At 46.2% G+C, this 12192-nt stretch overlaps 1 gene segment (V, D, J or C); it reads right to left on the bottom strand.

Annotated features, from left to right (window-relative positions):
- Positions 1-5396: 5396 nt before the first annotated feature.
- LOC100957821 lies at positions 5397-5962 on the bottom strand. The segment is given in 2 exon segments: positions 5397-5770; positions 5881-5962. Coding segments are annotated over 2 exon segments (420 nt in total).
- Between the last annotated feature and the right edge of the window lie 6230 nt (positions 5963-12192).

Genomic DNA, 12192 nt, shown 5'->3' on the forward strand with positions numbered 1-12192 from the left:
CCTGGGCTCAAGCGCTTCTCCTGCCTCAGCCTCCCAAGTAACTGGGACCACAGGCGCCCGCCACAACGCCCGGCTATTTTTTGGTTGCAGCCGTCATTGTTGCTTGGTGGGCCCGGGCTGGGGATTCCAACCCGCCACCTTAGGTGTAAGTGGCTGGCGCTTTAGCCGCTTGAGCCACAGGCGCCGAGCCGACACCCCAGCTTTCTGACCCCACCCTGGGCCCTGGTCAGGCCCCTCTGCCTGAGAGTGTTAGGGGCAGGACTGTGTGGTCCTATGGGTTGGGGCAGTCACAGCTGTGACCCTGAGCAGAGGGCACCAGGCACAGCAGGTGGCTGATCCCACCTCTGCTCACCCCCAGACCACTCAGGGGCAGGCCTCCAGCTCCCCCTGGTGCCCAGACCCTGCTGATACACCATCATTGACAAAGTGATCACAGCCTCCCGGAGTCAGCCTTGTCCGGGCACTGCTCTGTCCACTGCCCCCCTGACTCAGGACCAGGCTGGCAGCCCCTCCTGTGTCCTCCCCATTTGCTCAGAGAGTCCTCATGCTCTACGGGGCTCCTCAGGGTGAGTCTGTCCCTGGCTTGTTGGGCTGTTGTTTTGTCGGGACTGAGGTGGGGTCTCAATACAGAGTCCTCATAGGTAGAGTCAGGTGCAGAGCAGTGACAGGCTCCAGTGGACACCCTTCCGTGGCCGCACTCGAAGCCAGGTTCTTTCCTCTCATGTGATTCCTCTCTGGTGGCCAGAGTTCTCCTCCATCTGTGGATCCCACAGCAGGGAGGACAGCGAGTGATCTTCTCTGTAGGGATGGGAAGATGCTGGGGCAGCTAAGAGTCCATTCCAGAGAGTTCTCAGTGGAAATCTTTACTGTGTCTACTTCCATTCACTGGAACACAACAGTCATCGTTGCACTTTGGTAACTGATTGCTAGTAATCTGTTACAAGCACAGAACACAGTGTAAGAGACTAAGTGACATTATTTGTAGCATTTTATTTAGGACCAGTCATGGTGGTAAAGACCCTAACTTTGGAGATGTAACAAGGTAATAGTTTAAATTATTTGGACCTGGTCCCAGAGGAGCCTGATCAGTGTGAGCCATTAGGCAACAGCTCTAGATAGAGAGTGAAGGGAAAAATACGGTTTGTACTCAGGAATGAGTGCTGTCCATCTGTCCCCCACCCACAGGTGTTTTTTGTGCCTTTATTGCTCCCAGTAGGGTGTGGTAGCGTCATAGCTCACAGCAACCTCGACTCCTGGGCTTAAGCGATTCTCCTGCCTCTGTCCCTCCCAAGTAGCTGGGAGTACAGAAGCCAGCACAACGCATGGCTATTTTTAGAGACGAGGTCTCCCTCTGGCTCAGGGTGGTCTTGAACTTAAGAGCTCAGTGAATCCACTGGCCTTGGCCTCCCAGAGTGCTGGGATTACAGGTGTGAGCCACCATATCTGGCCTGTCATTCTGTGTCATAATGAGAAAAAAAATTTAATCTCTGTCCTGAAAAAACCTGTTCTTTATATTATTTTGTCAAAAAATCCATCTTCTGCAAACAGATAACTCCATTTTCTAAACTTTTAAGAAGGAACAAATGTTCGTGTATGATTAGGACAGCGCTTTCAGTCTATGCAGCAGACCGTTACCAGGTTTTACTCTGGGAGGTCACCTGCCCTAGAGAAGGACAGCAGCACTGTCAGCTTGACATTTTGTTGATGAGTTTGTCACACTTTGGTCTCATCACTGTGATTATAGTGAAAGTTTTAATGCATGATGTTTTAAAGAGGTTAATGAAGGGCAGTGCCTGTAGCTCAAAGGAGTGGGGCGCCAGCCCCACATACCGAAGGTGGCAGGTTCAAACCCAGCCCCAGCAAAAAAGTGAAAAAAAAAAGAGAAATTAATGACTATCTAAAGCACGCACCTAAATAAAATAGGTCCATATAACTTCATAAAAAGATACACTTTCCTTATGATGAATGTTGACCAGAACTGTCACTGCTGTTGTGTCCATAAGCATAATACTTGCATTCAGAAGCATAACATGATTTTCAGTCACATTTATTCTTTTAACAGGAAGTTTTGACATTCGACTGTGTTTAAAGCACAAGGCAGGGATTTTGTGATGTTTTATTCACTATCATGTAGAAACAAGTGCTTGCCACCTGTGTTTGGTCAACATTGCTTTGTCTTTGATGATCCAGTCTGAATTTTCAGTGAATTTTATTGTCCTTAACTTTCACTTTATTTTTGAAATTTTCTCTATTAGGTATTAGGCTGGGCTCAGAGACTTACACCTGTAATGTGCTTTTTTTTTTTTTTTGAGACAGAGTCTCACTATGTCACTCTCAGTAGAGTTCAGCGGCATCATAGCTCACAGCAAACTCAAACTCTTGGGCTAGAGTGATCCTCTTGCCTCACCCTCCATGTAGCTGGGGCTACAGGAGCCCACCATAATGCCCACCTAGTTTTTCTATGTTTAATAGTCACCGGGTCTCACTTTTGGCTCAGTCTGGTCTTGAACTCTTGAGCTCAGGTGAGCTACCTGCCTCAGGCTCCCAGAGAGCTAGGATTACACGCTGAGCCACCATGCCTGGCTTAGATGCCTAGAAGTTTAAAATGTTAAATTCAAGAGAGCTTCTTCCAGGAAAGTCCCTAGGGCCTCACTTAGCTGGTCAACTTACACTCAGAGCACTAATATTTTATGTCTTCTCCTTTATTACCCCTAGGTAATTTTCTTCCTTGTCATCTAATTCTAATAAATACAATTCCAAAAAGGAAATGACCAAAGTTTGTTTTCTTTATTTTACTGTCATAACCAAGCCCCCAGCCCTTGACCCCCTCCCTAAGACCAGTGGGGAACAAGCCTCCTACCCTTGAAAAGGGAACCTCTCCTCAGCTCTTTAGTCCCAGCCCCCCCAAAGGGTAAAGAAACAGCCTGAAATTAAGGAAGTATGCAGGGAGGGGTTGGGCAAAGGGAGGAGTTGAGCCCTTGATGAAAAGGTCCCAAGTTACCCAAGACTTGTTTTGTACCCCTGAACTATGTGACCCTCATCTTAAGATCATGAAGTAATGTGTTTGTGATGTATCTTGTGATTTTTGAACATGTACCCCCACCCTGAATTGAGTGGGCCCTTATGATGTACCCTTACCTTGTGACCCCTGAGCTGTATTGAACTGGGCTAACTGCTATGATTGGCTTCTGTATTGCGCTAACTTGCTGAGCATGCATAATTATGCAGAATAATAGTATAAAAAGGCTTCTCCCCCGCTATTCAAGGCTGCTTGTTGGCCCACTACAATAGCCCCCAGCAGGTTCACCTGAAGGTGTATCAAATTATCAATAAATTTCTATTAATTAATTACATCTGAAGTGGGGTCCATCCTTCTCTCACATCTGTCATTTTATTTCATTACTTCTTGATATTTAATTTTTCCATCCTTCTTCCTTTTTGAAGCCTTTCTTTTTAATCTTTGTTAGGGATTCTTTGGACTTCTAAGAATACAGTGCTTGTCCAGAATAATCAGGAGACTCACTAAGTAGGTTTAATACATAATCACTAAAGATTACAAAAGCACCAGGTTACGGTGTAAAGAAAAACACACATGTGAATGCACACACCCACGGAGAGACATTTGTGCTTATACACACAAACCTTCACTGGGAGGATAAATAAACATCAGTGTCATTGGTCACTTCTGCTGACCCAGAGGGTCAGGAGAGAGCACATAGGATGGGGAGGTCCTTTTTTTTTTTTTATTTTTTGAGACAGTTTCACTTTGTTGCTGCCCTTGGTCAAGTGCTGTGGCCTCACAGCTCATAGCAACCTCAAACTTTTGGGCTCAAGAGATTGTCTTGCCTCAGCCTCCGGAGTAGCTAGGACTATAGGTACCTGTCACAATAACTGACTTTCCCCCCCCCTTTGTTTAGAGATGGAATCTCATTCTTGCTCAGGCTGGTATCAAACTCATGAGCTTGAGCACTCCACCCACCTCAGCCTGTGAGAGTGCTGGGATTGCAGGTGTGAGCCACCGTGCCCGGCCTTGGGAGGGCCTTTCTTACCATTTTCTTTAAATTTTTATTTTTTCCTTGTGGTATAATTTAAGCCGACTTTCATGACTTTTAATTTGATATCATGATGATGTATTATTTAATTAAAATTAAAAAAAGACCCACAATTTTTCTGTGCCAAGGACAGGCAAGTGAATGATACTGAGATGAGGCTCGGCGCCTGTGGCTCAAGTGGGGAAGGTGCCAGTCACATACAACTAAGGTGGCGGGTTTGAATCCAGCCTGGGCCCTGCCAAACAACAATGACGGCTGCAACCAAAAATAGCCGGGCATTGTGGCGGGCACCTGTGGTCCCAGCTACTTGGGAGGTGGAGGCAGGAGACTTGCTTGAGCCCAGGAGTTGGAGGTTGCTGTGAGCTGTGATGCCATAGCACTCTACCCAGGGAATAGCTTGAGGCTCTGTCTCAAAAAAAATAAATACCAAGATGAAAGCAGGGCCGAACATCCCTTGGCACAGTGGGCCCCACACCTATAGAACCAAACATGGTCAGGAATCCCAGGAGATACGCTAATTTACAGAAGGAAAACACCTGCAATCCAGCTTGGATTATATCTGTATCTGTCACTTGTGTTTGGAAATATGTTTTCAATAATTGTTTAACAGAGGAAGTACCCACGGAGGCAAAAGGGTCTGTGACGGTGACATGACTGGCAGCAACGGGGCAGCGGTACAGAAGACCCTCAGTGGAAGTGTGCTGAGGGAGAGAATCCTGACTTCAGAAGGTGTCTGCCGTAGGAGTCCATTTCTACATTCTAGAAATGGAAAGCAGCAGGGACAGAAAGTAGATCAGAGCTCATCTAGGGCGGCCTGAGGGAAGGAATTGGGGGAGGAATCAGAAAGGGGCATCCAGAGGCCCTTGAGGCGGTGAGGTTGTTTATAGTGATTGTGGGGATATTTTCCAGGGAGCATAAAGTATCCAAGTGTGTCTAACTGTACACTTTATATATGGTCATGTGATTGTGCATCAGTTATCCTTTAGTAGGAAGAGATTAAGAGGGGACGGCTAGAAGAACAGATACGGACGCTGCAAACTCTCACAGGGTGACATAGATCTGAGACCTCCTGGAATCAGGAAGAGGATGGATGAGCTGGAGCTGCCACCTCAGCCCTTGAACTTCTTTAGAAAAAGATTCTATATATCAAGGTGATAAAGAGGAGGGTTTTCTGTTTCCTTGGGGACACTTTTTCTAGAAATAGATTGCTGTGAATGACAGAAGAGGAAGAGTCTCTACTCCCAGGTGGCAACTTTGGGTTCCACAGTGTCCAGGATGGTGGCAGCAACAGCAGCAATAGAAGCAGAAGCCACAGGCCAGGCCTGAGCAGCAGCTGCCGGGTGTTCACTCTCTTGAGGGGTGAGAAGGGGGTTTTTGTCTCACTTCCCCCTGGGCCTGGAGCACTGTGGGAGCACGCAGGCTGCTGTCATAGGACTGACAGTAATAATCAGCCTCATCTTCACTCTGGAGCCCCGTGATGGTCAGGGAGCCTGAGCTGCCAGACTTGGAGCCAGAGAATCTGTCAGGGACCCCTGAGGGTCTATTGCTGTTACCATAGATAATGAGTTTAGGGGCCATTCCTTGGGGCTGCTGGTACCACTGCACACTATACCCACCCCCGATGTTGCTGCTGCTTCCCAAGCAGGAGATGGTGACCGTCTCCCGCGGGGATCCAGACATCGATGGTGGCTGAGTCAGCACAGACTGGGCCCAGGACCCTGGAAGGGGGAGAGACACAGACATGGTGATTCTGGGTCTGGAGAGGAGAGAGCAGGGCCCCAGTGTCTCCCCATGGCCCCAAGTCTTCCCCTACCCCAAGACTGGTCACCTGTGCAGTGAGCCAGGAGGGTGAGGAGGAGAGGGGACCAGGCCATGATGGGGACTGTCCTGAGTCCTGCCTTGGGTGCCCACAGCTGAGGCAGAGCTCCCCAACGTCTGCCCGTCCCCTCTTCATACCCTAGGAGGGGAACCCTATCCTCCATGCAAATGACCCCCCAGCTTTCTGACCCCACCCTGGGCCCTATCAGGCGGCTCTGCCTGAGACTGCCAGGGGCGGGGCTGTGTGGTCCCAGGGTGGGAGGTGGCACAGCTGTGACCCTGAGTAGAGGTCACCAGGCACAGCAGGTGCCTGATCCCAGCTCTGCTCACCCCAAGACCCCTCAGGGACAGGCCTCCAGCTCCCCCTGGTGCCCAGACCCTGCTGATACATCATCATGTGACAAGGTGACCCCAGTCTCCCAGAGCCAGCCCTGTCCCCTGCCCTGCTCTGTCCACTGCCCCCCTGACTCAGGACCAGGCTGGCAGCCCCTCCTGTGTCCTCCCCATTTGCTCAGAGAGTCTTCATGCTCTATGGGGCTTCTCAGCGTGAATGTGTCCCTGGCTTGCTGGGCTGTTGTATTGTTGGGACTGAGGTGGGGCCTCAATACACAGTCCTCATAGGTCAGAGTCAGGTCTAGAGCAGTGACAGGCTCCAGTGGACACCCTTTCCTGGCTGTACTTGAAGCCAGGTTCTTTCCTCTCATGTGATTCCTCTCTGGTGGCCAGAGTTCTCCTCCATCTGTGGATCCCACAGCAGTGAGGACAGCAAGTGATTTTCTCTGTAGGGATGGGAAGGTGCTAGGGTCAGCTAAGCGTCCATTCCAGAGAGTTCTCAGTGCAAATCTTCACTGTGTCTACTTCTATTCACTAGGACACAACAGTCATCATTGCACTTTGGTAACTGATTGCTAATAATCTATTACAAGCACAAAACACAGTATAAGAGACTAAGGGACATTATTTGTAGCATTTTATTTAGGACCTGTCATGGTGGTAAACACCCTAACATTGGAGATGTGACAAGGTAAAAGTTTAAATTATTTGGACCTAGTCCTAGGTGAGCCTGATCTGTGAGAGCCGTTAGGAACAACTGCTCTAGATAGAGAGTGAAGGAAAAAATATGGTTTGTACTCAGGAATGAGTGCTGTCAATCTGGTTTTTATTTTTATTTTCGAGACAGAGTCTCATGTTAGCACCCTTGGTAGAGTGCAGTGGCGTCACAGGTCACAGTGAACTTAACTCCTGGGCTTAAGCCATTATCTTGCCCCTACAACTCAGATTGCTGGGAGTACAGGAGCCTGCCACAATGCCCAGCTATTTTTAGAGAGGGGGTCTCGCTCTGGCTCAGGTTAGTCTGGAACTAATGAGCTCAGTCAATCCACCTGCCTTGCCTCCCAGAGTGCTGAGATTACAGGCATGAAGCACTGTACCCCGCCAGTCAATCTGTGTCATAATGAGAAAACAAATTTAATCTGTCCTGAAACAACATGCTCTTTATATTGTTTTGTCAAAAAATCAATCTTCCGCTAAAAGATAATCCCATTTCCTAAAATTCTAAGGAGGATAAAAGGTTTACGTATGATTAGGACAGTTCTCAGTCTGTGCAGCAGACTGTTCATGTTTTATTTTGGGAGGTGACCTGCCTTAGAGAAGGACGGCAACACTGTCAGCTTGACATTTTCATTGATGAGTTTGTCACACTTTGGTCTCATCACTGTGATTATTGTGAAATGTTTAATGCTTGATGTTTCAAAAATAGGTTAATGAATATCTAAAACACTCATCTAAATAAAATAGGTCCATATATCTATGTAAAAAGATTCATTTTACTTATATATGAATGCTGAACACAGCAGTCATTGCTGTGGTGTCCATAAGCATAATTCTTGCATATTTTGCATTAATAAGCATAATATTATTTTCAGTCACATTTATTCCTTTAATAGGAAGTTTTGACATTTGACTGTGTTTAAAGCACTCAGAGGGATTTTGTGACATTTTATTCATTATCATGTAGAAACAGGTTCTTGCCACCTGTGTTTGTCAGCATTGCTTTGTCTTTGATGATGCAGTGTGAATTTCCAGTGACTTTTATTGTCCTTTCAATCTCACTTTATTTTTAAAATGTACTCTATTAGGCTGGGCTCATTGATTCACACCTGTAGTCTTTTTTTCTTTTTTCTTTTTCTTTAGACAGTGTCTCGCTATGTCACCTCAGTAGAGTACCATGGCATCATAGTTCACAGCCACCTCAAACACGTGGACTTAAGTTATTCTCTTGCCTCATCCTCCCAAGTAGCTGGAATTATGGGCCTCACACATGTATTCTTAGCTCTCTGGGAGGCCAGGACGAGTGGATTGCTTGAGCTTACTAGTTTGAGAGCAGCTTGAGCAAAAGCAAGACCCCATTTCTACTAACAAATATAGTAAAATTAGCCGGGCATTGTAGGGGGCACCTGTAGTCCAGCTCCCCTGGAGGTTGAGGCAAGAGAATCTCTTGAACACAAACGTTTGAATTCTCTGTGAGCTGTGATGATGCCGTGGCATTCAACCCTAGGGCAACAGAGTGAGACTCTGTCTCAAGAAAAAACTAACTTTTTATTATTATTTTAGAGATAGTATCTCACTCTACAGGCTGGAGTGCAGTGGCAGATCATAACTCATTGCAGCCTTGAACTCCTGGCTTCAAATGGTCCTCCTGCCTCAGCCTTCCAAGTAGCTGGGACTGTAGGTACATGCCATCATGCATAGCTAAGTTTTTAAATTTTTTTTCTAGAGACAAGGTCTTCCTATGTTGCCCAGACTGGTTTAGAACTCTTGGCCTCAAGTGATCCTCCTTCCTTGGCCTCCCAAATTGCTGGAATTACTACTCTCGCTTGAATAAACAGGGCTTTACCTCAGCTGAGCACCCTCTCTCACACAGGGCAAAGCTGCCTGTGGTCTGCTCTGACCCCGTGGGCACTTTCCTTAGTGGCATTTGAGAGCTCTGCCTGAGAGCTGAGGGCAGAGCGAGGACACACACAACATATGTATGTTCTGGGTGCTAGACCATTATCAGTTATATGATTTACAAATATTTTAGGCCATTTGTGGGTATTTTATCACCTTTCCATGGTGTCCTTTGATGCCCAAAGTTCTTTTTTTTGATGAAGTCCAATTTAATCTGTTTTTTAATTTTATTGTTGCTTATGCACTTGGTGTAGTATATAAGAAACCATTGTCAAATCCAAGGTAAATATACAGATACTGTATGTTTTCATGCAAAAGTTTTATATTTTTAGCTCTTATATTCAGGTCTTTGATTCATTTGAAGTTAATTTTTATATATGGTATAAGGTAAGAGTCCAGTTTCATTTTTTTGCATATGCAATGTGGTTATCCCAGCACCATTACATGCTCTGGGGGCTCTTATATCCAATTAATATGATATATGGGGGTTTATTACTGGACTCTCAATTTTATTCTGTTTTTCTATGTTTACTTTCTACCAGGGCTACACTATTTTGATTACTGTCACTTTGTAATAAATTTTGAAATCAGGAAGTGTGAGTCCTCTAACTTTATATATTTATTTATTTTCCCAAGATTGTTTTGACTGTTCAGGATCCCTTGCAATTCCATGTGAATTTAAAAACTAGACTTTGATAGACATTGTGTTGAATCTACAGATCACTTTTTGTAGCATTGAGATCTTAACAATACTAAGTTTTCCAATCCATGAACATGAGATACTTTTCTATTTCTTTATATTTTCTTTAACTGCTTTCATCAATGGTTAACAGTGTACAATGTACAACTTTCTTGGTTAAATTTGTTCCTAAGTATTTTATTCTTTCTTTGCTGTTGTAAATGAAATTGTTTCCTTATTTTTATTTTTTATTTGGTTTTTAGTTAGAGTCTTACTCTGTTGCCCTCTGTAGACTGCATGGTGTCATAGCCCACAGCAACCTCAAACTCTTGGGTTCAAGCAATCCTCTAGCCTCAGCCTCCCAAGTAGCTGAGACTACAGGCACCTGCCACAATGTCTGCTAGTTTTTCTACTTTTGGTAGAGACAGAATCTTGCTCTTGCTTGGCTGGTCACTCCTGAGCTCAAGCAATTCACTTCCTCAAACTCCCAGAGAGCTAGGATTACAGGTGTGAGCCACTGTGCTGGCCTGAAATTGTTTCCTTAATATCCTTTTTCTTTGTTTTCCATTGCTAGTGTATGAAAGTACAACTGATTTTGCCTATTGATTTTCTATGGTGTAACTTTGCTGAAATTCCTTCTTTGCTTGAATGATTCTGTGTGTGGCTTCTTCAGGTCTCCCGTATGTAAAATCCTGTCGTCTGCCAGTAGTGGTGGTTTTCTCCTGCCTTTCCTTTGGGCACCTGGTTACTCCCCTTCTTGGCAGCCTGTCTCCAGTTCTTCTTCTTCCACGCTCCACATAACTTCCCTTTCTTCCTTTAGGAATTCTGAGTATGGTCTTAACAATTTGTACATTCTGAGGCTTGGTAACACTTTGATCCCACCGGAGAGGTCATGAGTGATCTGCTTAGAACGTAAATGCTCATTTTTTACCTCATAGAGTGAACAGTGCCACAGAACAGAGGCAAATACCAGTTGCTCCAGAAGGATTTCATGTTTCTTTTTGACACATTTTCCAGTTGAGTATACTGCTTGCTTCTTGACTAAGTTTTGTAAGTTTTCCCACCTCAGGGTGTCTGTAAAGGACCTCTTTTTTTTTTTCTTTAATACATATAATAAAATAAGTTTATATTTTAAAAATATAGATATTATTTACCAGAAAGGGTGCCTTTAATCCTATTCTTTAGCGAAATAATGAATTGGGATATATAATTGCAGAATAATTTTATGTGCACATGTATTTATACAAGAATACAGGCCAGTCGAGGTGGTTCATGCCCGTAATCCCAAAACTCTGGGAGGCTGAGGCAGGCAGATTGCCTGAGTTCACAGCTTCAAAACCAGCCTGAGCCAGAGTGAGACACTGTCTCTAACAACAGGTGGGCGTTGTTGTGGGCACTTATAGTCCCAGATACTCAGGAGGCTGAGGCAAGAGAATCGCTTGAGCATAGGAATTTGAGGTTGCTGTGAGGTAGGACACCACAACACTCTACCAAGAGCCACCATGCCCGGCTAAGGGATGCTCCTCTGTGGAGGAAATGTGCTTGACCTCGACCCTTTGATCTGATCCAGTGTCTACTGTCCCTTCAGGATTACAAAACAATTGGGTTCTGCTTTTCCTGACCCAGTTCCCCACAAGTCATTCCCATGTTTCCTCCATCTCAGGCCTCAAGGTGGGGTTGGAATCAGTTCAGACCCTACTGTCCCCTGTCTGTTGCTGGTCCACGTGGAGGCTGCCTGGAGCACTGGTTTATGTCTGGGTTCCTCCTTGGGGTCTGTCACTGTGCTGAGCACCACTGTAGAGCAGCCAGCAGTAGTACTCAGCCTGGTCCTCGGGCTGGGCACCTGACAGGGTCAGGGCAGCTTTGCCCCCCAGGAGGGAGCCTGAGAACCGGGCAGGGGTCCATGACAGTTTGTTGCTTGTATCGTAAATCAGTGTTCTGGGAGCTTGGCCAGATTTCTGTTGGAACCAATATGGATAATGACCAGTAGTGACTGCTCCAGTGCTGGAGCCACAAGTGAGAGTGACTGTCTCTCCTGGGGACACAGTCTGTGAAGGCTCCTGCATCACCACAGCTTGAGAACTGGACCCTTAAACCAAAACCAGAAAGGTATCAGGAATGAGGAACAAAAGCAGAGGGGTCCCTCGGAAGGCTGGTGTTTAAAATCTGTATGACCCTGGGCAGCAGGTGAAGAGCAAGAGGAGGGAGGGAAGGAGGAGAAGAGTCCAGGCCATGGTGCAGCTGTTGGAAGGAACCCCTGCCCTGAAGTGGTGCTGGACTCTCTGATGGCTCCTTACTTCCTACCGAGCTTCCTGCACAGAGGGCATGTGTTGTATGGTGCTTTATGCAAATCCGAGCCCTTTCCCATCCCCTTCCACCACCCGGGTCCTCAGCCTTGGGAGTAGCTGCACGGTGGGGTGGGCCCAGGGCGGCTGTGTGCCCTGCATTTGCCCCATGGGAGGAAGTGGTTGCTGTAACGTTTTCTATGAGCCAGTGATCAGCTGTGCAGGGTCTATCAAATTTGAACCACCTGGGCTTCTTTAAGTCCTTTGAGAAGATCCCCAGCGCCCCCTGGTGGCCTCCATGGGCTTAGGTGCGTTTTTGCCTCTTATTCAGCAAGTGACTCTTGGTTTGTCTTTGTGCTTTTGTATTTCTCCAGCCAACCCACATTCACTGCTTATCTTTTTTTTTTTT

Source organism: Otolemur garnettii, unplaced genomic scaffold, assembly GCF_000181295.1.
Source record: "Otolemur garnettii isolate 467f Iridium unplaced genomic scaffold, OtoGar3 scaffold00301, whole genome shotgun sequence".
Lineage (NCBI taxonomy): Eukaryota > Metazoa > Chordata > Mammalia > Primates > Galagidae > Otolemur > Otolemur garnettii.